Raw genomic sequence first — 25,973 nt, forward strand, 5'->3', positions numbered from 1 at the left:
TATTTTCTAACAAATGTTTTATTAAACGTAACATTATTTCAAGACAGATTACCTGGCGGCTTAATCTTAGTCGCGCAGAAGCATACAATGTTATGTGATCCTCCCGTTATATATACATATACAGATATTTATATTATGTCTGCATTACCTCAGGTAAATAAATACATTGGTATCTAAAATCTAGGGGTTCATGTATTTGTTTCTTACTGTTTTTCTCCTTGTTATTGCCGTATTATTGTCGACCGAGCTCGCTCGCTCCGCCACCGAACGATATCCGTTTTCCTGATCCCGATAGTTCGTTGCATTTTACCGAAAAATCGTCATCCGTCATCATAGTGGCTTATCGTTATGTCGAAATAGAACGTTCTCATCGATGATACACTATCTCACGTTCAATATCGGCAATGTAATAGTCTATGTAATCGCGCATCGTGCTCGTGACATAATGATAATTATGCTCATGACGGTAATTATATCGCCGACAAATCGCCGACTCTCCTTGCGACTTGGCGCGAGGCTGACGCTGTGTGCAACAAGCCTCGCTGATAAATCGAACAAGAGGAAGAAAAGGAGGAACACGACGGTCGTTCGCTCTCCATCTTCCTCTCTCGTGACGTTCGTGAATGAATGAGTATTTCAAAGGAAGGAAAAAGGAGAAAGATTACGCTGTACACGCTGTGTGTATGTGTGTGTGTGTGATAAGTACGTCTCTACACAGGCGGCAGGTACTGGTTGCCTGCTGGCAGGTTGCTCTTCCGGTAATCATATCCGTCGTCGACGTAGCTGGTCGGCGCGACGTCTATTTTCGCTTCCGGTCCAGACGAGAAGTGCATGCTCTGCTTCACCCAAAGGAGGTCAATGGGCGCGAACGTCGCGACCTGGGAAACGCATGAGTCAGATATCCGACGAAGCACGGAATCAATAGAGCGAGGAGGACCGCAATTTTATATATAAAAACTATTAAATTATTAAGTTATTTTAGCTATTAAATTCCGTAAAATGAAAATTAGGGGAAATAAAAAAAGTTTTAAATTCTGAGTACTTATCTTTCTTAGTCTGCAAAGTATTTATCTGTAAAACATCTATAAATCTTTGGATATTTATTTGTAATAAATATTTGTAAATATTTTCAATTATATCTGTAAATATTCATCTCTCTTACCTATAAAGTGTATATATTCAGAAAATATTTCATATGTTAAGTCCAATATTTTAACGTAAAATAAAAATCAAAAAGAATCTTCGGGAAGACGTTGAGGAAAACAAACGGGATCTTTTCGGGTTTCCCACTCAGAATCGTTTGAAGCGAAATTTTCCACGTAGATTCTGGCCTCGATTATGGTTCTCCCTTATGAATATATATACACATACCTGATTTGTGGGCAAACATCCAGTGTCCTGGCTATAGATACCGGCGATGTGGTACGCTCCGTTGCCGTCGTAGCAGGCTAACGGACCGCCGACGTCCGCTTGGCACATGTTGTTCTCGTCGCGCGCCTTGCCGCAGATCACATCGTTCGCGATGCTGATCGGAGATTCCGCATTCAGCACGCGGCTCTGGCAAACCTCGCGCGACAACAAGTCCACGTCCACCATGTGCATGATGGCACCAGCGTAATGAGCTGAATTCACATACATCGGGTATGGCGATACACTCGACTAGGTTAATGAATTACAAGTATTACCTTGCAGTATCGATTTGCCCCATCCCGTCACGATGCACCGCGATGTCTCTTGCACCTGATAGTCCTCGGGGAGGCACAGCGTGTTGATGTGTAAGTTGAAACTCGCAGGATGCTCCAAGATCAACATGGCGGTGTCGTTACTGAACAATCCTTCGATGTAACCGGGATGGTACCTGATCGTTTGCACGTTGATAATTTCGAACGGAAGCGGCTCCTCTTGCTCAACCTCGAAGCCCAGCTTCCACTCGCCGAGTTTCACGGAGATTTCGTCCGGTGAGTATCTGAAAGAGTTCAATCGATTGGTCGATAGCTGGGGAATTCTTAATTACTCTGCTCTTTCAGAGCGAAATTTCCGAAATGTAGCCTTAACAAGCGGAAAAAGGGCATAGAATAATTAATTTGTGAAAGACAATAAAAGATACATATTAAAATATATGATGTTAATAATGTATCTAAATAATATATAATATAAATAACATAAAATATATAAAAAATTAAAACTATATATATATATAATGATAAATTTTTTATGCAAAATATATGTAAAATATATACGATACAAATATTCAAATTAAAGTAGTCATTAAAGAAGTAATGATTATCTGCCGTAAAGACTTCTTTGTGAAGGATGGCAAGGATATTTATTGAAGTTTTCGTTACCTGCTCACGCAGCTGGCAGCTGTCAAGACGGCATTAGGTGCCACGAGCGCACCGGAACACAAGATCTTACGTTCCGGCGACCACAGGACCATCGCCTGCCACGGGATCTCCGCGAAAGCCGCGTCGGTCTCCCTGAAGCCGGTCGGCCGTTGGTCCTCAACAGGCATAAGAATACCAGATACAGATTTCCAAAAATTCAAACGAATATAGGCACACGCATGTGTGTACAGATGTGTGGAGGAAGTACTGGGACTAAAAGATCCGAGAAACAGTCTCACTCGTGATAATTAAAATAAAATAATATCTGTTATCTCTGCTCTATCAACCGCAACCTGACGTATAAATAAAGCATTAATAAGAAAAATGAAGAATAATATCTCCGTGTTTGTAATATTCTGTGTGCATTCCCCTTAACTTTTCTCGAAACGATGTCGGAGAGACTTACGTAATTCCTCACGCCGCACGGATTGCTCGGCACTTGCGGCACCACGGCAGTAGGCTGCTGGTCGCTCGAGTCGGAGTAGTACGGCTTCTTGGTGAACGGCTCGGGCGTGTTGGCGACTATCGGCACCTCCGGCACCACCTGAGTCGGGACTGGCAGCACATGCGGCGTCGGCACGTTGGAGTCTTCCGGCACCAGCGGCACCACGTTCGTCGGATGTTGCTCTTGGAACTGAGGTGGCTGCACGACGGGCGGCCTCACCGGCTTGGGGATCGTCTTGGTGGGTTGTTGTGGCTTCTTCGTCGGTGGTGGCACCTTCTCGATGTTGAGGAACGTCGGGAAGCCCTGCTCGTCGAAGCCGCCGGTATAGTTGGCCGGCAGGTTGCCCGTCGGCCATGGGTCCACGTAGTTCGGGTCGCGGCAACACTTGCCGATCACCCCGGTCTCCTGGTTCCTGCAGCTCTGCGAGTCAAATGCGAGATCGTGCGTTCAATTATTATGATTTCTTTTTTTTTCAAGGCGAAAGTATCAATGCTTGGTTACAGGTATCTTACTCTGGACATTCTCGTTGGATTTGGTCTTCAAGTATGAATATTCGAACTCTCAACATAGAATATATTTGTACATGAATTGAATGTTCACGGCGAAATTGGGACATTCGACGTTACTCACGCTCAACGGCACACGTCGTAGAAGCTGCTTGCTGGTGAGCGCGACCGGTTCGGGGCTGATGACACCTTCCAACGTGCAGTACTGCTCCTCCACGCAGAGCAGAGCAGCCGCGCAGCCCGACTGGATCGGAAACTGGAATATCGCGGGATTCGCGGCTGGGTTCGCTGCCGGTGCAACTGGCTCGCTGTCGATCACACTGCCTGTAATGTTAATCAGTTGCCGATTATAAGATATCAACTAGACATATTTCTATTCACGGGATGATGCCAATTGCTATCTCGTTGTTAGATTAGATTCTGCGACTTTCGGCTTTTCGACTTTTTATGCGGGATGTTGCACGTGGTGCGTACCTTCCTGGAACTGTTCCCGTGGACTCGAGCCAGACACTTGATTGTAATCAAGGGGCACCTCTTCAGGCGCTTTCACGTTATCATGCGGCTGGCCGACGGAGTCGATCGCGTATCCGTCGTTCGTCCCGGATTGCAATTCGGCTTCGTTTCCTCCTAACGGCGGATTCACCTGGACCGCGTCCGCCTGATTGTCCTCGCCATACTGAACGTACTTCTGATCGTTCTCCAAACTGGGCTCCGGGTACTGGTGATTATACCGATCGTCCTTCAGCACCGTGTTGTACTGCTCGTCATAGGGTGAGTTATTCACGTCATATCGCACGGTGCAACACGTCTCGCTACTGAGTTTGCATTCTTGCACCTGAAGCAATCGCAAAGACTCCTTAGATCCTGAACTGCGAATTCTAAGGCTCTATTAGTACTCAGGATATATCAGACGTATTAATTGAAGTATACGCGACATAAGAATGTTATCATTGAAATCTAATTCAGTGTAAATAGATTAAGATTCCACGAAAAAGAAATATCCGACGTTATTACGCGCGTGAAATAAAATAAATGAAATAATTTGTAGAAATTAACAAATAAATCCGATATCACGGCCAGTCTCGTGATTAGTCATCTGTTAATTTCGAACAAGATAAGTAAATAAAAATTGGCAGTAACAGGAAGCGATGACGGACGGAGAGACAATCTCACCTGTCCTGGCCGAGTGAAGCCTTGCTTCAAGTGATGCACGTATCCATCGACGCACAAGCTCTTGCTAACGCAGACTTCGTCCTGGCCGCTACAAGTGATGGTGAGATCGTTCAGGGAGTTAGGATAGGTCTGTAGCGTTTGATCGGGCTGATACACGTAATCAGGATTGTGTTGCTGTTGCTGCTGCTGCTGTGACTCGGAGGGAGCGTGCGTCTCGTATCCCGCGAATGCGCCTGCATCAAGACGTAGCGATAAAATGCAAATGATTCGTTATTTTCCTCGGATCTCGAGCGAGACAAGTGAAGTGACGGAGTTACTCACTTTGTTGCGATTGATCCCAATTAAATGGCGCTTGGCTTATCTGCCCCGGCACGACGTTCTCCTTGTAGTTGGGAAGGATGTTGCCTTGAACTCGAGGAACACCGTCGTCACCGTAATAGACAACTTGCTCCTCTGAAACGAGATTCGGTTGATGCAACCCGTTCGGTTTCTCGGGAATTTGACTCATGCCTCTCTTCGCTATTCTTTCTTCGATAATAAATAATAAACTTAATAAAATTGACAATGGGATAAAATAGGTTTCTCAAAAATGCGGACAAATGCATCTCGAGGGAAGCTTGTACAGATGAAACTTTGTCTGTTGTTCTGCTCGAGTTTCCTATTTTTCAACTCTCTTCGCATAGAAAAAAACTCATAACTAAATTATCAGATAATGTTCTCTTGATATATACGCGTCGAGGAAACATAGTGAATTTAAAATTTGCTTTTGATCGGCGAGTCGGGAGAGAAAAACGGAATATGCATCTCGAGTCTCTTATATGAACAGAATATTATAGCTTTTTTACATAAGTTTTTATCAACTTCGTGTTTGTTAGTGGAGATAGACTGTCGGCGAGGTTCATTTTGCTAAGGAACATAATCAGTTTTTACAATTTATCTCGCTAAGATACGTAGTAAATTTTTAGAATTTATCTCCCTAAGGAACATGATAAATTCTTGAATAATAATCTTCAGTTCCTAAAATATAGATAGCACGTACGAAGCGAAAAGATAATAAATTAAGGTGGCATGTTAATATGTTCCTCGGTTAGAAAATTCCACGACGGTTAATTTTTCCATAAAATTCTCTCCGTATATGCGAATGCGTGTTTTCATACTAACGTGGTTGCAATTGATGCGGCAACTCTCCGTAAGGGAGTCCACGGGTGTGCGTAGCTAACGCTACTACGACTAGTAGCATCTCCAGCAGTGGCCTCATCGTGGAAATCTGGAAAACAGAAAAACAATCCACGTTGAACGACGTTTCCTTCGTATTCGCGACGCGAACGTCATTCGAACGATCTATCGCGAGACATAGATAGACAAACGCAAGTCGCAATAACGTTTGCTTTTCCTTCGCGCGCGCGGACGATCGCAGTGAATTATATCAAGTGCGAGCGTTTCTTATTATAATTTTATCGTGCGCCTGTCCGCGCTTCAACCGACTCGTGGACGCTCCGCGGACACCAGAACGCGTTAGAATGACGACAGGTGTGAGAACGTTGCGGATCACGGCGCATTATGGTCACGAGGATCGCAAGAAGACCGCTTCGACGCGGGGCTCTCCTCGCGCGTAGGTATAATCTATTCGTGCGAAACAGCATCCAGCAGCCTTTAGCGACCTGTGCACACACCAAGTGGGACGAGAATTCCCACCTGGAAAGGTGGTGACGAGACGTTACGCGAGATATATATATATAAAGCTGCGAGTATATCGTGTTCTTCCTCCTTCTCTTTTTCTTCTTTCTTTTCATTAATAATTAACACATTGACTACCTACATGGTGGTGCAAACAGAAAGATATCGTTCTACCGCTAAGAAAAGCGATTACTCAGCTCACGTTCCTTCTTTTTAAATAATGTTCGATGTATCTCCGACAAAAAAATATTTTCTGGTAACAGAAATATGCTCATCTTGAAATATGCTCATCGCGCATTTTAGAATAGCTCGTTATCACGTATTCAAAAGGAGAATTCATTTTTTTCTTTCCAAAAATATCATAACACTTTATCGAATAAAAGCAGAGTAATTAGAGGTTCAATCAATTTAAATGAACAACTCGATTTTTGTATTAATTTAATATCCTTGATTGAAGTACAGAGAAGAGGTAGTATTGTAGTCCCCTATTTACATTTTATACAATAAGTTTGTTAATAATCAATACTTGAAATTGCAAACTTTAACTATCATATTCGTCAAAATATTGTTCAATCGATTCTAGACTCAAAGTTATAAAATATTTGTTACTTGGGACGTTATTTATGAAAATATGGCGGCACTGCATGATGGGACAGAAAGGAAGAGGAACAGTGGTGGTAACGTAGTCCCCCCCTAAAATAGATTTGAATAATAGATTCTGATTTCAAAAATGTAATGCTTCGTTACAAATTTATATATTAATTCAAAATAAACGTAGGAAAAAACAGAAACGGGTATAACCGTGAATTTTTAATACAGATACGTTGTATAAGCGCGTGGGATATCGGGTATCTCTTTCGCGACCGAATGCTGCTGGATACGTCGCGCCCGATGTTTTTTCAAACGATGAAATAATCCATCGGATTACTTGGACGGAGCCCAAGTATGCAAGGACCTTTGTTGTGCGGTTATTTATACGGAAATTATACGGCTGCCCGGATTGCCGCAAAAATATCGATTCCTATTTACATGGCCGGCAGCGTAGGTGCGAACAGACATCCGTCTGTCAGTGATGTCATCTCGCCTGGATTAGGTCAGGTCAGGGCCACGAGAGGAACGGTAAACGAAACGCGCGCTTAATTGGAAGAATATCCGATGTTCCGCTGTTCGCAAAATTCCATTAGTTACGTCATTCGTGACGAGTGATCGGTTGTTTGATCGATCGAGTGTCCGACTGAATTTACTTGGACGGCCAAAGTGTCTCGGAAATCGGGGACTGCGACGCGACAACAGTTGGTTTCGACTGTTCTTGGGGAATCGATTTGACACAACAAATGCCGTAATAGTCCGTAATCGATGACCGTAATCGATTCTATCCTGCCTCTTATTCTTTCCTAAGTCTTCTAAATGACACAGAAAGAGAATTCACCTTCCTCTTTTCAATAGAATAAATTGGTTCTTCAAATCTAATTGATGATCGAAAATATACCGAGGGTTAATCTTTTGGAATTTTCGTTGAAAAGATCGAGTTAGATCATGGATCACACGTAAACTAACCGTGAGGTGACGGCGCATATTATCAACAGAATACCATTACGTCAGCGCGCCTCGAAAAACGCAACGCGTGCGACAAAAAAGATCGAGTCGAATGAATCGATTAACGTAAATCCGTGATGAACGACACGCAGGATCGCGTCGCCAGATTCACATCCTGAATCGAATTTCGCGTGAATCAGCCGCGCACGTAGAACGGAGCTCCCGACGTCGCAGAGGTCACCGAGAAGTTCGAGAGTTCCGGGGGGGATTTCGCTTTAAGATAATCCAGTGAGAAAAACGAATATTATCGTCAAGATTCTGTATTCAAAGGACTTCAATCTCGAGGGGTGAGCGTGGACTTCTCACGTGCGATGGTCCTCCGTGTGGTGACCCTCGCGGTAGGAAGGAAAGGTCGACGCGAAGGATCCGTGCCGGGCGAGTGACTGGCGGAATTGCTACACGCGCTGTGAATTCACACGCCTCGAACGCGCCGTGGAAATCCCGACGACGGGGCAGGCACGTGCGCGAAGGTGCCCGGCGGGTCGTAACGTGCAACGAGTCGTCATTCACGCCGTGGCGGAACCGGAGATCCGTTTCGGGTGAAATCAAACGGCTCCTCTAATCGTCGTGATCGGTAACTAATAAGAAAGAAATGGCTCGGGACGCTTTCTACTTCTTTTCACTCTCCGTCAGACAAATGAGCCTTCGCGTGGAATAAGTTGTAATGTGTGATGTAATCGGTCACCGAACGCGTGGGAAACTCGCTCGTGCGATTTTTGCACTTAATATTTATTTTAATCGCTGCAAATCTCGACATGTCATTTTTATATATTTGGAGAATATAATTCGGAATACACTTTTTTTTATTAGCGGCGGGAGACTTGACGCATCGAATGCCACGTCACTCATGAATGGCACGAGGAGGACAAATTTTTGCTGACACGGCAAATTGTTTGTTATTATAGTGACGGTAAAGAGATTTGTTATATGAGAAAAATAATCTCCCTGTTGTCGTTGCGACAACGATGAAATTTACTCGGCATAATCATGCCAATCCGTCTTTTGACGAGGCACGATTTGCAACAGAATTGGAAGATAGGAATATATTTATACAAGCTTGACATTCGCCATAAATTTCCGGATATAATTGCGTCAATTAGCACTACTACTTAAAACGGTGAGTATAAACTTCCGCATAATGCATAATTCATAACATATAAGGAAATAAACAAATCAGAATCTTTCTATTCTCATGAATGGAAATAAAAGATCTTTCCGCTTGCGCTTTGCTATGTATCTCCAATCTAAGGCAAGAACAACGGTGGATAAAGTTAGGAGGTATGATCGGCGTCGTTTCAACATCATCAAAGGTTTTTCAGCATCGACATTATGATCACTTTATCATCGACGAAATAATAACGATGAAGAATAGCAATAAAAGTCCAGCTTAAGTAAACGACATAAACTACGGAAATATTAAAAATCACACCGATCGATATTGCACAGCAAGATCGACTTTCATTCTCAACTCGACCGGGTCATCGACCGTTTCGACGTCCGCGTCAAATCCGATTCAAAACGTGGTCGGCGTCTTCTCGCGCGCCTCGAGCGTTCGAATTCTCCTCGTTCGAAACTCCTCGGCCCCAATTAATTAACTATTCGCAACTAATTTCGAGGCGGAAAGAGAAGGGAAAAAGGGATCGACCTCGATCCGCGCGCATTCCGCGGGCGCAGCCCGGAGAGGCAATGTCGGCTATTAAAGTCGCGATAAAAATAATAACGCCGATCGCGAGCGCGCGCGAGAGGGATTAACGGCGCCTGGTGGCCGGTCCGGAGAAAGTCCGCGAGAGGAGGCGCGGCGGGCAAGTAGGCAGGCAGGTAGGCAGAGATGTATAGAGCGAAACGCCGAAAATTCACGATGCGTTCGATTTCCACGATAAGCGCGACGACGGACACGATTCCGACCGCCAAAATATTATTTTACGCGCAGCTCCGTGTCGGCCCCCTCCGCTCCCTCACACGGCCCCGCGTGCACGCGTGCGAGCGCGCTTTCACGTATACATTAGCTACGCTACGACTTTCTCTCCCTCATTGAATTACGCAGATTACCCGGGTCCCGGTACAAATCAGACGTGTCGAAGCCGCGTAATCCGGCGCATCCTAATAACCCGAATCTGGGGCCGAGGCGTCCGGAGAGATCCGGCTCTCTCGCTCTCCCGGCTTTTTATCCCGCGCGCAGAAACGGCCTGAAAATTCTTCTCCCCTTTTTCCTCTCCTTTCCTCCTTTCCCTTCTTCTCTTCCCTCTTCGCTCTCCGTCTGTCCCGCGCACTGCTCGAAAGCGCATAAATAAACCGAGTCGATTTTGAATTGGCGCTTCGGCGCTTTTGCAACGGGTGGGTGTAGATATGCATACCAGCGTAAATACTTAAATATTCACGTCCTCATTAATAACGGCCGGCCGGCCGAATAGGCCGCCAAGTAGAAACTTACTTTCGATTTGTCAATCAATAAGTACTTTCACCGATATATACACCGGCATTCCGCTATGCTGCGCGCGCGCATACATTAAGATACTCGCGTAATTAACAGCCGAGTGGCAATTCCGGCTGTTGAGATGTACGTACGCATGTTTCGCGCCCACCGCGTGCCGTTATCGCGACCTTATCGCGGCCTTGCCCGAATCATCAACAAGGACGTCGCGAAAAACGGCGAGTAGCTGCCGCTGCTTTTGCAACTGCGGAATAATTGTCCGCAAGGTGAGAGAAACGCGACCGAATTTTGGGATTTTCGTCGTGCGTCTTTAATTGATTGATTGCGGAATCGTTCGTCCGCTTTTTCTCTCCCGGTTCTCGGCGGAATTCCTCCGAGGGCTGTAACTCATCCGTCGCCATTCAAGATCGCTCGATCGAATGAAGCTGTGAATCTAAACAAGCTCTGATATCACGCTCATTAATCACCGAACTTACCATCGACGCTTGATTGACGCCTTGATTAACGATTCGCTCTTTTAGATAGCCGAGGTTACGTCGTGATTATGCCATTGTATCAATCAACGTTCCGCCGTAATTAAATGGTCAAAATGCAGGAGCCCGGTATTCGTCTGTACGAATCGCTCGTCATTTAATTTGGCAATCGCCGACCTTTCCTTCGATCGGCTGCGAGTGTCCGATGCGAACGGCACAATTAAAAAGGAGAGGAGCGCAAAATCGCAAGATTTATCGATTTTTATCTCGGCTTCAACGGAAATCGTAAATACAAGCGTCTCGCGTCTTCCTCTCGCGTCATCCGCCTTAACGAAAGATCGAATTGCCTCTTGTGGGGATTCGTCGACGTCTCTTATCCACGTGACTATCTCTGCCGCGATTCGGGGAATCTCAATGTTCCCATAAATTTGCAATCATTCGCCGATCCGAAACGGATCTCCGGATTCGTCCTCGACGAGAACGCGGAGTCTCGTGAAGAATCTAAGACACTAGTTGAATCGTGCACGGAGAAAATATTATAACAAAAATGACCACAACATTTTACAACGCTGGATCATACCGGAATTATGACTGAAACTGTGTATGTGTGTGTTGTAATCTTTAGCGCTGTGTATGTATGAAATACATCGCCAAAGATTACAATACACGTCATAATTTCAGTCATAATTCCGGTATGATACAGCATTACAAAATTTTGTAGAGGAGAGGGTGATATTATGACCTTCCTCGATGTCTCCGCTATTAGAGGAGGATTGACAAATTCTAACGATTACTTAGGAAATCAAATTGACAGATGAAAATAGATTTAATACCGCCCCTTTTTCGAGCTTTTCATACCAAAGTAATTATTCAATGAGTCGATAATTTAAGTTTAAAAGTCTATTTGTTTTCTCGAAATTGTCCTAACATCCTAAGTAATAAATATTTTATAATTTTCATTTTAGAATCGATTGGTGAACAACACTTCACACTTTGACGAATGTAGTCGTTGAGTTTTCAATTTGAAATATCGATCATCAATAAAATTGTCGCACAGAGTATAAATGGGGGCCATAATAAACCTTCACCTGTAATCATTTCAGCTAAAACATCTTGCCCGCGTAGTCGGCGTGTGAAACCGTAAATTCCGTTCACACGCCAGCTGATTCGTATTTGGCAATGTTAAGGTACGCTATCGCGGCTCGCGAAAGAACGAGCAAAGTCCGGCGATTCGCTAACAATTGCGCTAAGATCCTCTTTAGCGTCGAACCTTTCAATCTATCCTGACGGGGGCGCTCATCAATCACGCCCGGACAAAAGGACGTTTCCTCGGACGCTACCAATAAATGGTCGTCTAATGAGCTCGGCCGCCTTCGCTTGCGCCACTGTCGCTGAGAATCGCGTGCGAATCGACGTTTACGGCGCTACGAAGACGCGCGCCGTCTTCAGTTTCCCCGTCTATGACAACCGCACGCGGGCGTAGCGGGCCCCACGGTTTCTGGGTCGCTCGGCTTCCCTGCCGCGTGCACCACGTGAAAAGGAGACGGGGAGATGCGGAGAGGCTGAGAAGAGAAAAAGAGACCAGAGAGTCGAATCTAACTTTCCAAAACGCGTTCCGCTCCGATAATCCACGTTCGGTCCACGTTATCCTTCGATCTCAGGCGTCACGGCACCTCTCGCGGCCGAGACAGCCTCGGAGGAGCCCCGACGACAGCCCCGGGAAAGGAGAGGATCGAAGCCGCCGAGTACTTTTACTTTCTTCGCTTCTTTTTTTATGGAAATGCCTAGGCGAGCACGCGTCTCCTTTTTTTCGGGAGGCCTTCGCGTCTGTCGACGGCACGAGACGACACGCAACTCACCGTCACTCAGGTTGTTTTCGTGCGTGTATGCGTTCGTTCAGGAGAGACGACTATAATAAATAAACGTCGCTCCCGCCGTCGAAAAAATCGCGCGGCGAAAGTAGACGCCCGGCCCTCTCTTCACCCTATTTTTTTTCGATATAACGCGAGATTCCGATCCGTCGCGAGTCACGCTTCCCTTTCACGATCGCTCGATCCGGCGATTTTTCTTTTTCTTTCTCCTTTCCTCCGACGAGGCGACTTTACGTAACGCACCCTTTCCCCCCATCTCTCTCTCTCTCTCCTCTCTTCTCGTTTACCGCGTCGAGACGTCGTCGTCGAAAAAATTCGCGCTTCCCTCGTCCGCGCGAGGGCCGCGCGCGCGCAAGATCGAGCGCGGGGATACGGGCCACGAGGAGTGAAATTAAAAGTCGGGCGTCGCTTCCCGGAAACTCGAACGTTCGCCTCTCGAGCCTCGGAGAATTTGACCTCCTATTACCGTCGCCGGTATGCATTTTACTTTTGGGAAAGTTCCTTTTCGGCCGACCGGCGATCGCGCGCGCGCGCGCGCGTTGCGTGACGCGCGAAAACGCAAGAACGCGCGCTAGAAAGGAGCAAGGTCGCTAAATAATGAGGTTCTCCTCTCTGATGTCATCCACGTCATGAATTATGAAATTCGTCGTCTTGCCCGCGCGAATATCACCGTTACTGTCGTCGTCCAGAAATTTGTTCCCGGCGCCGTATAAAGGATGTGTCGCGGAAACGAACGAGCTTAGCTCTTTCGACAGACTCTCTTTTTCGAGTGAAACAAACAACGTGAGCGACGAGGACGCTTTCGATAACTCGGGACAGTGATATATATCTATACGGTTTTGTCCGACATTGAGTAACAAGAGAGGTGACACAGATACGTGAGTGTAAATATATGTAAATCTCGATTTTAATTGACTCGAATTAACTTCGACAGAGCCGCCCCATATTGTAATTTGCGTTTCGAATTGCGCTGAGTGTGCTATTAATTTTAATTATTATTATAATTATTATATTGTTAAATTTAATTTTAATTATTAATTTTAATTATTTTAATTATTATTATAATTATTATACTGTTAAATTTAATTTTAATGTAGAAATACGTACAATTAAGAAATACGTACGTATAATCTCTGATCAGGAAATAACATTGTGTCATGCACGGTAAAGAATTTTGCGGACTTTTCGAAAACGGTCCACCGAAATTTCGCGTGACATGTGGAGGGAATGTGTTAAAAAGTATACAAGTATAATGTTAAATTGACACATTCACCTTGTCAACAAGGTGAATTGCTGACAAGGTAAACGTGTTAATTTAACGTTATGTCAGTGCAACTTTTTAACACATATTTGTGTACCTTTTAACACATTCCTCGTGAAAAATAACACAAAATGGCACAAAAATGGGCCATTTTCGGTATAGCATTTGTTTACCGTTTGCGGACGTCTAATCTGAGAAAAAAGGAAGCGCGATCGAGCGAGAATGGGGGCGAACGGCTGCTCGATCGATCGATCGAGCAGTCCCTTCTAGCTTTTCACCTGGGATAAAGGCCCATCGACCTCATAATTAAGTTAACTTTCGCCGGTTATTTGCATTCCACGATTCGGCGCCAGCCGATCCCGTCGCGCGAAACGCAAAAGACGAGAAAGCAATCCGAGGACGACGTTCGCAAGCCGTCTGTCCGTCTCGATCATATCTCCACGAATCGTCGTATTAAACTCCCGACTCCCACGAGTATCGAGACTTGCGAAATATCGAACTCATCCGTGACACTGGCACGGCTTTGCCAGGATTGCATAAACTGATCGCCGGGGTTCAAAGGTGGAAATTCCATCGCGCGAGCGTGTATCAAACCCGACTCTTCTCGCTCTTCTCCGCGGCGATCGGTATTTCTGTCTGTCGCCCCGCGAATCCCGCGTACCTTTCGCGACTTTCGGCCACCGTCGCCAGCTTAATTTCACCTTCTTACAACCTCCTCCGAACGCCGGCAGATGTAACACGGCGGCGATCTCGCCGGCTGTTCGGACGGATCGATCGGACTTGATTCTGGAAACCTTATACCGGACGCGCGTTACACGTGGCGCCGTACCGTTCCCAACTTCCGTTTAACTCCGGGGAGAATTTTGCAGTAAAAGTTACCGTGGAATCTCTTAACCGAGGAACACGTCGACATTCTGCTTTAACTTATTATCTTTCCTCTCATATTATACCTTTCATATATTTACGCTGTAGCATAATTTATATAATATCATATTGATACATCGGTCTAATATTAACCACTTGGCATTCATCGGTCAAGTATTGTCCGATATAAGGCCGGCCAGACGGCTTTTAAGCTGTCAAGAAATTTTCTAGCAGGTTTTGCGCAAAATCTGTTTCTAAAAAGTTGATAACATTCTCATCTATGTGTAACGTTGCTTCAACTCGGAAGATCGGCAGCGCTCTGGAGCTATCAAGAATTGGCCTCTTGTCGATTGTTGCGATATGGAAATCAGGAATATCGACGATATTCTGGCAGGAGCAGATAACGCTAGATAGTAGCGGCGTGTGCTTACATTACAACGAGAACAAACGTACAACATCCTTCATCATGCTGGCGAAACGAAGAGAATGAACGCGCCTGTCAAACTTCGAAAGAATGATTGATGGAGAGTGGGAGGACTGAAGTGTTCTAAACTCGCTTCTGCCTTTTAAAACGAGATGCTCATTCGCGCGTGCGGAGCTACCGAAGATGAAGCGTACACGTACATATAATTCGCGGGTAAAATAAATCGAAAGACCGAAAGCGCCGAAGAAACCGGCCGTCAGTCTCATTTTTATTCGACACTTTCACGAGTTGCTAATGTTGTTTTTTCTCTCTCCCTCGCTCTCTCTCTCTCTCTCCCCCCTGTATCCGATGGCGCGACGATGGCGTAACGGGATCTCGTTCCAGATCAAGATAATAGATCGGTTTAGTAGTGCACGCCTGTCCATCTACTTCATTTCGACTGGACTTCCCCGCGTAGGAAATATGATGGTATCTGTCCAGAAAGAAAGAGAGAGGGAGAGAGCAGTTGGCCGCGAAACTTTTTTAATTTTAACCGGTATTTGACCCGTTGGAAAGTCAAGTCGCTGAGTTGAGTCTACGCGCGTTACATATATCGTCAAACATAATTAAGAAGGAATATAATTAAGCGAGAAAGGACATCAAAATCGATTGGGCGCGTCGATCAAAAGTATCGGTGATGCAGCTGAATTAATTCTTCAAAAGACTCGGTTTTTTATTTTAGAAATTGAATGTTATTTTAATTGAGGGATGTTACGCAAAAATAGTGTAAATAATGTTCTGAAAGTTTTACTTGAAAAATGGTTTTGGCAAAAGAAAAAATTGAGAAAATTAAAAATAAACACTCGATGAAAATTCAATTTTTTTCTTTCAAGACAAATAAATTACAATTGTAATTTTTTTTTTTAATTATAGTATAATAATTGTAATATTTTTTACTTTTAAAGATATTATATATGCCATTTCATCCTTAAAAATATGCGACGGGATTCGAAGAGTCAATAGTTTTAAATGCAACCAGAGACTATCGAAAATATCGAAAGACGCGAAACATCGTTTCGATGCTCGGCATTGATAAGCATCTCACCTCTCACATTTTGATATTTAACGTCTTCGGTATTCAGCGTTCCGTTCGGCGGAATGCTTCTCTCGACGCAAGCGATCATCCCGCGAGTATCTGTTTGCATCACTTTTATTACTGCGACGTGGATGAAATGACGACTCGGCGAAGATAACACCGATGAAGAAGAGTCGTCTCGCAATTCAAACGCGTTTGACGCGATGCGTGTCGACAGTGAGAAAATAAATGATGACAATGATAGAAATTCAAATATCGAATATCTGAAGTATTCAGAAGACTCGGTCGACGAGGGGGACGTGTGTAAATTTTCGACGGACCGACAGAGCGAGAGAGAGAGAGAGAAGAGAGAGAAGAGAAAATACGAAACGTTTCCACAGCACGGTTTCGGTGGGTCGAACGAACTGTAACTGATCCGGTCTTAGAATCGCCACCGGCGAAATTTGAATACGAATATCCTAGCGCAACTCATCTGTTTTGCACGCATCGACCTTCTGCGGCCGTATCCGCGTGACACGGCTTTATTCATAATTCGAAGAGTTACACCATCCCGAGCAAAGCGAAGCGGCGATCGGGTCACCGGCCAAAGGTGGTGACAGGTAAATCTAGCGGGACGAGTTGTCGGTGGCTCGTAAAAACATAAAATAACCGAGGGAAATTCCGTTAACTTTCGGCAATATAATATGAGAATGGCTTTTGAAGATATTTTAAATGCTGTGTTTTAAATGTTTAGTGCCGAAAACGATAATATAAAAATCAAATGGAATTCTCTAAGATAAAAAAGGAATTTTTATTCTCGATATTTTTATTGATCACGAGCGTATGTGCCTGTGTTTATGTGTATACACATACATGCACACACAGAGACATATGTTATGATGCACTTTTACTTGTAATCCACAATATGTACTATTTTGCGCGAGAGTCGTTTGCTAATCTTTTCGACATCCGTTTTTAATACAGGGTGTTAAAGAAAGCATCTAGCATTCGTACGGTAGATAGTACACGCCATATTGAATAGAAAAGTCTGAATAAACGTAAGTCGAAAACTCAATCGTTTCTGAGATACAAACAATTTTATACATTAATATCATGACTGTCTCATCGGTTTCTACATGTCGCGTGCGACACGAAGATTTACGCCTCGGTGTTTACAAATCGCGTTCTGAATGTCCTCATTCAATTTCCATACTTTAGAAAGATTTCACCGGCAATCGTTCAGTTGTCATTATACAACCAACGATTGTGGATCTGTTTGGTGATTATTAATCGCGATTAATAATCAATTGGAGGACATATGAAACACCTCCTGTAAATATCACGGTAAAGATTTGGCAAGATCATCCTCTCTTTTCACGTCGCATATGCGACATGTAGAAGCCGATAAGCCAATAAGAAGCTAATAATGTAAGTTTATTTGAGAGCTTCGCTCTATTACTGTAAAAAAAAAAAAAGAGTAACAAACAAAAGTGTTTAAATAATACCGTCTACGCTACGTCACGAGAATGTTTCTCGTCCGCGCTTCTTGCAAAAGAAATCAGCGGCGATCGGCGTTTACTACTATCGAAATCGAGTCGCCATTGACCCCTTTCGCCACCGCGGAGATGCCGCACGACGTCGCGAAACTCGCGTACTCAATCTTTTATTAATGACGTCTTAAGAGCCTCTTAAACACCTTGTATTACAGGAGTCTCTCCTAATAGCTACTGAGTCGTTATAAAAATTTGCATCGGCTATCCTGAAGATAAGAGGAGTCAGGGGTATCCGAACGTATCGGAAGTCGTGTCTCGGAAATTTATTGAAATTTCTCTAAAAAATATAAAATATAAATAACAAAACACGACGAGGATAACTGAGTGGCGAAAAAGGACCACGGTTCGAACGTCGCCACGCGCGACGTGAATATCGTGTCGAGCATCGGCAAGAAAATCAATCGACGAACAGATGAGACACTCGGGTGTCGGACACTTCAATTATTCAGAAGCCGACCGCTCAATCGTGCAAATATTTTCTCTGAGGACTCGCCGAGGAAGAATCCCCGGAGTTGCTGTCGCTCTTGCCTTCTCGACTCGATCGAGCCGCTTCGTCGTAGATACTACGACTTCGCGTGAGAAACGTTCGAGAAACGAGCAAACAAGAGATCAATAAAAAAATATATATTAGGGGATGAAATATCAAGGATGGAAATATAAAGATGCTGAGAAACTAGTCATATTTGAAACTAAATTAAATCAGCTCAACCACCCCAATGTTCTTCGCCGACTCGCGTCAGGCTCGATCGCGCTAATTCGAAGACGTTCTTCTCGAAACCGAAAGCAGGAAAAGCACAGGAAGAAGAAAAAAGGAGATAAAGAAAACGAACGGAATGAAAAAAAAGAAAGAGAGAGAGAGAGAGAGAGAGAAAGAGAGAAGTGGAAGAGAATTCAACGCGGTAGCCACGGTAGTTTGCGGTTGATGCGACGGCGAGCGCGGCGCCTTGAGGTTGACTAATTGCGAGGTGCGCTAATAGCCCGACTAATTGCGTGTCGGAGTTCTCGAGGGGACGAGAAAGCGAGATGCGAATAGACCCGGGCTTTGCGCTTCTTACTTCCAGCGGCTACCCCGGGGGGGAGGGGAGGGGGCTCGTTTTCGAATTAGTTTCTTCCTTCGCGAACGGTACACGCGGATAATTAATTGCCCTCGTGAGAGGCCGCGGCTCGAGGAAGCGGCGGCGGCGGGCATATCCTCGCGGCCTTGAGAAGCCGCGCTACAGGTCGCTCGTTCGCTCGCTCGGACGCGCAAACGTCGACGTATCTTTCGAGCAACCACTCCGGGATCGATTTACGAGGATAAGCGAGGCCGAATCGATCATCGTTTCATCCGGCAGCCTCGACTTGCTCTCACCCGGGCGTTTCCGGGGTAACCGCTGTTGCCTGCGACGTCCCGTCAGTCCGCATTTCGCTCGAATTGCGAAATAGTGATGTTCGCGTTTCTCGTTCGTCAAATAAGCGCCAATTGCGAAAAACGAACTCTTCAGCTCTCTCAAGAACTTGTAAATGTTACAATTTGGAGAAAGGTGGTACGACACACGTCTCTTAAATGATTTGGACGGTAGCGTTTGTGTCATTAACACATTTACCATCGTAGATTCTAACATCTCGAGAGTACTCGACCTTCTCCACCTGTTGCGAGTCTCATAAGTATACAAAGATATTTCTCTGTTTGTTATATTTCAATTTCTAATAATAACGTTTCGAATAATAATAAGGACCGAAACGTCTGGACTATTCGACCTTAACATCGTACTAATTTAAAAATAAATACTTGCTATAACCTAATTTATTAATTTATGAATTTGTTTGCATTTACGGCACTGAAAAACCGTGCATTAGCTCTTATCGAGCCTTTTCAAAACTTTTGCATTATTTTATCTTATTATTCTTCTCGTGTCTCTTTCTTTCTTTCCTTCGCAAATTGTAGTTTCTTTTCGTTTCTATTAAAGCGGTATTTCCTGTTAATAAATTAATCAGCAAAATGTCGAGATATAAGACGGGCAGAGTCGAACGTCGAGCCGGCCGGTTCTCCCGCGCGCGGAAGAAAGGGTGCACCGTGCACGTGCGAGCCGATGCAAATTTTTTCGACGCCGATCACCCGCCGCCTATTCTTCTCGCGCCATTATTACCATATACCATGTAGGCGATAACTTAACTACTCGAGCGAAGGAAGGATACGTACATCCGATCATGGCTCGCCGAAAGGAAGATGACGAAGTGGCTATTTAATTTCTCAAGAAAGAGAGAGAGAGAGAGAGAGAAAAAAAGGAGAGCCTTACTGAAATAGCGTATCCCCCGATAACGCACGGATGGACGAACATCGTCTGTTGCGCATTCTCGACGGATGAGTTTATAGGCGCGATTAATAAACGTGCGCGCGCTTTATGACACGTAATTCGTGCGAAATCCGCAGGTTACTAATTTTACGAATGATTCACCATGTTAAAATTCCACCAAAGCTTCCTTGTTTCTCTCTTTTTCTCACTTTTTTTCTTCGCCTCGCCTCGCGGGACAATTCGAATATTTCGAGAGCGAATTCGCGTATCGAATCCCACTGCGGTCGTTATAAATCTTACGCCAGGAAAAAGGAAAGTTGACGATCGCATTAAGGCTAAATCGATCGGACAAACCTCGGTGATCACCGACAGAAAAAAAAGAACGGTTGCGAACCTGATTTAAATAACCGCTACGCTGCGCTAATTGGGCAGCAATGAGGAATGTCGTTTCAGTCCCCCAGATCGAATTTCTACTTGTCTATCTGAAATGCATATGATTCAACAATGCCTCGCGGCGTGTCCCATAATTAAAACCTTAAAGGAGATCCCGACGTTAAGTGAAAATATATGATAATTTAATTGATGCACGTGGAATACTGTTACTTTCGTCCGCAAATGCTAATAATTAGGGTGTGACGTGAACGTTGCCGAAAATCGGCAAGCTAGAAAATCAACCGGATCAATGTTGTCTTGTATTTTGCATAAGATCGTCGTTTAATCGTAGCTTCCACGCGATTTTGAAGAGATTAGTAAAGCTTAATGTCGTATTTTCAGAGGCGCATCAAGGGGACCACTGATAAATTTATTTAAATTAATTTATTTTAAAAAATACGAAAATATTATTTTTTATTCTTCTTATTAATGCTATATTTATGCATCAGTTGATGTAGTGAAGGTATGCGCGGGTTATGGAAAAATGTATACAACCCAATCAGCACATTCAGTTGCCGCTATATAACTTGGTAATAAAGTTACATAACGAATATATTATAACAATTATATTACAATTCTGTTACTTTACTGACTTTTCGTACATAACTGCACAGTTATCATATTCAATTGCTGTTATATAACTTGGAAATTAAAAGCGATATAACAAATATGTTATAATAATTACAGGGCGATATATTTATAGTCGGATTTTATATTTAAGACCGTCTTGAGTTCATCCTCAGATGTTTCGTAGTCAATAAAATGAGCCGTGCAGCATTTAAGAATGAACATAAGACAGTCTTAATATAATATATATGTAACATCCACGAAGTAAGATATTTAACATATACGTATCATTATTTATACTTTTGAAAAAATTAGCACAATTACGTCGCCATGATGGTGTGTCTGATTAAGTCCGCAGCATAATTATGCGCGTTTATATTTCCTCCTCCTTCTCTTCTTCTTCTTTTCTCTTAAATGTCACTCCCAAATTTGAGTTTAACTGCCTTCGCAAGGTTCCACGTCGCGCCATGTGACCACCTTTTTACGATCTTATCTCGAGGAGGTCTCTCATGGAGTCCTCCGCGCGCGTGTATTCCCGTTTAATCGTCGAAATTAGCGCGCCGGGTGTCTCGCCGGATCTGACGTAATTCGCGACGTCAATATCACGAGCGGCCGCGGCGGTCGCTCGCAGATTGCGCGAATCTCCGCGGACGGGATCGAGATTGAAACCGGCGCAGGCGATGCGTCGTCGTCGTCGTCTGTGGAATTCGGGCCGGATTTCACGAGAGATACCGTAAAGAGGCGTGTGTGTGCATTTTACCTGGATTCTCTCTCTCTCTCTCTCTCTCTCGGGGAGCGAGAAGGACGACGCACAGCGTGAGCGGCGTAGCGTAGAGCGAGAGATAAATAGCACTTTCCAAACAGAAGTATTTTTTATGACGACCCTCATGAATATATATATATATTTCAGAGGTCGGTTGCGGTGAGGTCGATCGGAGAGGTCGGGTCTTGGTTGCCCGACGCATGAAACGTGCGTGTGTGCGTGTCGTATACGGGAGAGAACTTTGGAATCGATCCCATCGCGATTACCTAATCGCCCGCCTGGGACCGTCCGAACAATCAACCCGCAGACGCGCAATAAAAACCGATGAATTACGATGAACCGTAGCGGTATAATGCAAAAAAGGGAGAAAGAGGAGGAGAGGAGAGGACAGGAAGAAGAAAGAAGAACAGGCATGAGAGATTCAGGGCCCCTCCGGTTACTCAAGGTCCCGGCGACGAGGAACTTATTAGCCACCCCGGGTTTCTCTCTTTCCCTCTCTCTCTCTCTTTCTTTCGCATTTCTCTTTGTCTCCCTTGTTCTCTCTCTCTCTCTCTCTCACTCTTCCCCCGAGCTTAATTGATACGTACGCGCGAACCGGTCCGCTGAAAATTACAAACGATAGCCAATTACGACAGAAGAAAGTATCGTGCGCGCGCGCGAGTAAGCGGTCGGTCGATCAGACGGCGCTTTTGGAGATCGCGCGCGGACGAACTGAAATTCAAAGTCGGTATTTCTACCAGTCGCGTTCTCCTTCTTCGTGCTCGTTTTTACCTGACGCTCCGACGGGAGTGTCTCCATTATTTGCGTGCGGCGAAAATACGCGGGCGACGGAAGGAAAAAAGTAGCGCGGATGGTCGCACGCAAACAACAACCGACCGCAATAAATCGCGCGCGCGCGACCATACGAAAAACGCGAAAATTTATCGGCGATTTATTCAATCGGATTGTTTGTCCCCCGGATGGAAAAAAATTTTCTCGTCTCGCGGGTGAGAATTGAAAAAAGTGGCGTTGGCAAAATTTTCCTCTCGGCCGATCGAGAAAGTTAATATCGAAACGACGTCTGGGACGTCGTTTCGATAATTAGTTCGATAACGAGGTAAGGATAAAAAGCTCGATGTTCGTTTGAATTCCGATTTATTCTTCGAGTTGCCTTAATGATAAACCGACATGAATGATAGATTGCCGTTCCTGTTGCTGTTTTGCTCTATTTTACCGTCACATCCGTTTATCTCTTGTAAGATCTCGATTCGAGATCACAATGATATCAATATGATACTTTCGATCCGACGTCGAAATGACTCATCGATTCAACATAGACTTGACAAGTCGACTCGACAAGTCACTTCTTATTGGGAGGAACTAAAAAAATCAATGGATTTCTGGAGATGCTGTGGATTCTTCCTTCAAATTTCAAATTCCTACATCAATCGGCAATTGAGAGGTCTTATCTATGTTGAACCCTACACAAAAAAATAGTCTTAAACCAATGATGGATATTTTCATATGTAAGTAAGTATATTACAACATTCTTAGAAAATTTTTAATCATAATGGAGTACAAGTGCGTCATACTTGCGTCAATACAAATTCAATCAAATCAAGGCTAAAAATCTTCCGAGAAGATTATTATATTCTTGTTTATATGTAAAAATATCTATCCTTGATTTAAGACTACTATTTTTCCGTGTTTCTTTTTTCAATGTCCAAATTTCGATATCACTTCGACTGCTTATTTTCCACTGGAAATCGGCGCGCCCGGAGATTCCTCTCCTCTTTCCCTCCCTTCATCACTCAAATTTCGGACCCGATTTTGGGAGAATTTTTCGGCCCGGACTGGTTTGAACTCGCAATCGGCGGCCATTAATTCTTATCGACGATACGCATTAATCTCGGCGCGCTTTTTGCAGACGGGTACTTATTGCGTGCGACGGCGCTCGGGAAAATGTTATTGATTAATCGAGGAGTCGCCGGAGGGGGGAGGGGGCGATGTAGGCCGTGTTTAATTGTAATTTATCGGGCGAAGGGACGCGCCTTCCGCAAACGTGTTCGAGCTTCGAACGCGGAGAAAGGAAACGGCGGACATTTTTAGCGTTACATCCTTTAATGTCTTACATTCTGTCATCAATTTTCGGCTCTCTCGCGATAACAACCGGCGGATACACACGACAAGCTTGACTTTTCGTCGCCGAACGATTATTCGTATTAACCTCCGGATGTCGGCAAAAAAGCTGCTCCCGGACGTTTCGGCAACGCAAAAATCGCAGTTTGATCCCGCTGAAAGTGTCAACTCGCGTCGCTCGCGTGAATCATATTTCCGAAAATGCGGATCCTAATTATACCGCCGACCGAAGCGAAACATTAAGGCACACACATACATACACAGAGAGATGTGTTAGCAGTGAAACTTAAGCGGTAAGTAAATTGACTAATCACAGCTGACTATTCTCCATCCGAAGAATAATCGACTATACGGGAAAAAAAAGAATCAGCTTCCACAGAAAAAAGCTAACTTTCACGATTGAAAATTAGCTATCCATATATGATACAACTGAAATTCAGTTGTAAATCTCGTTTATTCAGTTATCAGATTTAGCTTTTAGCTGTAGCAGCTAATTTTTATGACTATTTTCTGCATGTGATCGGTCAGTTTCCTTAATTTTCTTACCGCTTAGGTATTACATTTTTGTGTGTCCTGAAAATTTTTGCTGAATTTGGTCTCCTACCCCGCGATTTTACACACAGGATTCGTAAGCACCGCACTTCTCGAAGCTCGGAGGACAGTGTCGACGATTCTCGTCAATGCTTCAATGTTCGAGATAAAATATGTCCGCCAAGTGAAATTTCACCTGAGCAAACCGATCGGGAGTCATAAAGTTTTGCACATGAAACTCAAACCGAAATTAAATCTCCGCTCGACAACGGCCGTAAAAGAGTCGCGCCGCATACTAAGTAAGCGCGAACAAATGAATACCGCGGTATCGTAAACCGGCAAGTTCCGCCGGAATTAATTTCACGAGCGAAGATTTTGATCATTTCTCGTGTCTACGCAACGGCCACGTGATCAGACACAGCGATCTCGGCGATTTATTTGTTCGGTGAGCCGAACAAAGGTCGGCAACGAGACAAAAGGAGATCCTCCTGCTTACCGGGGAACCAGCCCGCGCACGCGGATCATCGAAAGCACATGGTCGCAAGCATGGTATCGGTGGCGGTTTTACGACGGTAAAACGAGTTCTCGCATGCGAGTGCACCGAGAAAAAGAAAATAATCGATTACACAGTAAAAAATGCTATGCTGCAAACAGTCCGACGGCGAACTTTTGCGGCCGTCGCCGAGGAAAAGGGTTGAAAATATAATAAATACAATCAATTTCACCGTGTAAAATATTTTACAGCCGCAATTGGCAAGCACCTCTCTCTCTCTCTCTCTCTCTCAACGTATCTCGCGGTTTGCAAGTCGCGGAGATACGCGCGCGCGACGAGAGTACTCGCGGCCGGTACTCGCGCTCGCGCTTGCACTCGACGGCAAATATAAACTTCGCTGCTGCTGTGTACTTACTTAATATGTATCCTCCCGCGGAGTATGTACGTGTGTAAACGCGCGTGTCGCTTAAAAGAAAGTCAATATAACTGGCGCTGGTTTCGTATCCCTTCTTCTCTTATACCATCCTCCGGATCTGGCCGGTGCCCCTCTCTACCTGGCGGTCCGGTGGCCGGTCCGCGGATCCGTCCTTCGATATCCTACGCTGGTCAACATATTACATTGACTCCTCTCCTCAGCGGTCGGCTCTCGTTGCCTCCTCGCCGCCAATTTTATTCCCGACACTCTCGTACGCTCGTCGAGAGAGAGAGAGAGAGAGACCGTACATGCGCACATACCGGCTAATGTTACCCACGCATCCCGAGCGAATGCGTTTTCTACTGGGTGATCGCTTGACGCGCGTTGAGAAAAGAAGTGCTTCGAGATCGCGGGAGATACGAGGTTTACACTTCATCGAGAGGAGACCGAAGCTCATCTCCGTGAAACGTCAAGCTTACATTCCACGGGTGAAGTTTTCGAGTAGCTTTTTTCTCAGCGTTGGCTCGGCTCGACACAGGTGAAGCCTGGTCCAAGCGGCTCCGAGAGCGTGTGTCTCTCTTTCTCTTCCCCCTGTCGAGAATTACATTATGTCACGTAATATATTCTTCTTCTTCTCCTTCTTCTTCCTCTTAATTTGCTCCTTTT

General features: G+C 44.7%; 1 protein-coding gene across 3 annotated transcripts; it reads right to left on the reverse strand.

The window, feature by feature from the left end:
• LOC106750091 lies at positions 1 to 25,485 on the reverse strand. 3 transcript variants are annotated; one of them, XM_014630172.1, is made up of 11 exons: positions 25,308 to 25,485; positions 5,670 to 5,775; positions 4,830 to 4,961; positions 4,509 to 4,741; positions 3,810 to 4,170; positions 3,460 to 3,659; positions 2,791 to 3,249; positions 2,346 to 2,500; positions 1,686 to 1,966; positions 1,372 to 1,622; positions 1 to 878 (listed from the first exon to the last, which is right to left on the reverse strand). In XM_014630172.1, the coding sequence occupies exons 2-11, from the start codon at positions 5,764 to 5,766 to the stop codon at positions 711 to 713; spliced, it is 2,337 nt and encodes a 778-aa protein (XP_014485658.1). In that variant the 5' UTR covers positions 5,767 to 5,775; positions 25,308 to 25,485; the 3' UTR covers positions 1 to 710. The 3 variants fall into 3 exon arrangements, with proteins under 3 accessions (XP_014485658.1, XP_014485661.1, XP_014485659.1); XM_014630175.1 differs by lacking the exon at positions 25,308 to 25,485 and adding an exon at positions 5,994 to 6,081; XM_014630173.1 differs by lacking the exon at positions 25,308 to 25,485 and having other exon boundaries at positions 5,670 to 5,987.
• Positions 25,486 to 25,973: the final 488 nt, after the last annotated feature.

This window comes from Dinoponera quadriceps, unplaced genomic scaffold, assembly GCF_001313825.1.
Source record: "Dinoponera quadriceps isolate SergipeBrazil2010 unplaced genomic scaffold, ASM131382v1 scaffold4444, whole genome shotgun sequence".
Classification (NCBI taxonomy): domain Eukaryota; kingdom Metazoa; phylum Arthropoda; class Insecta; order Hymenoptera; family Formicidae; genus Dinoponera; species Dinoponera quadriceps.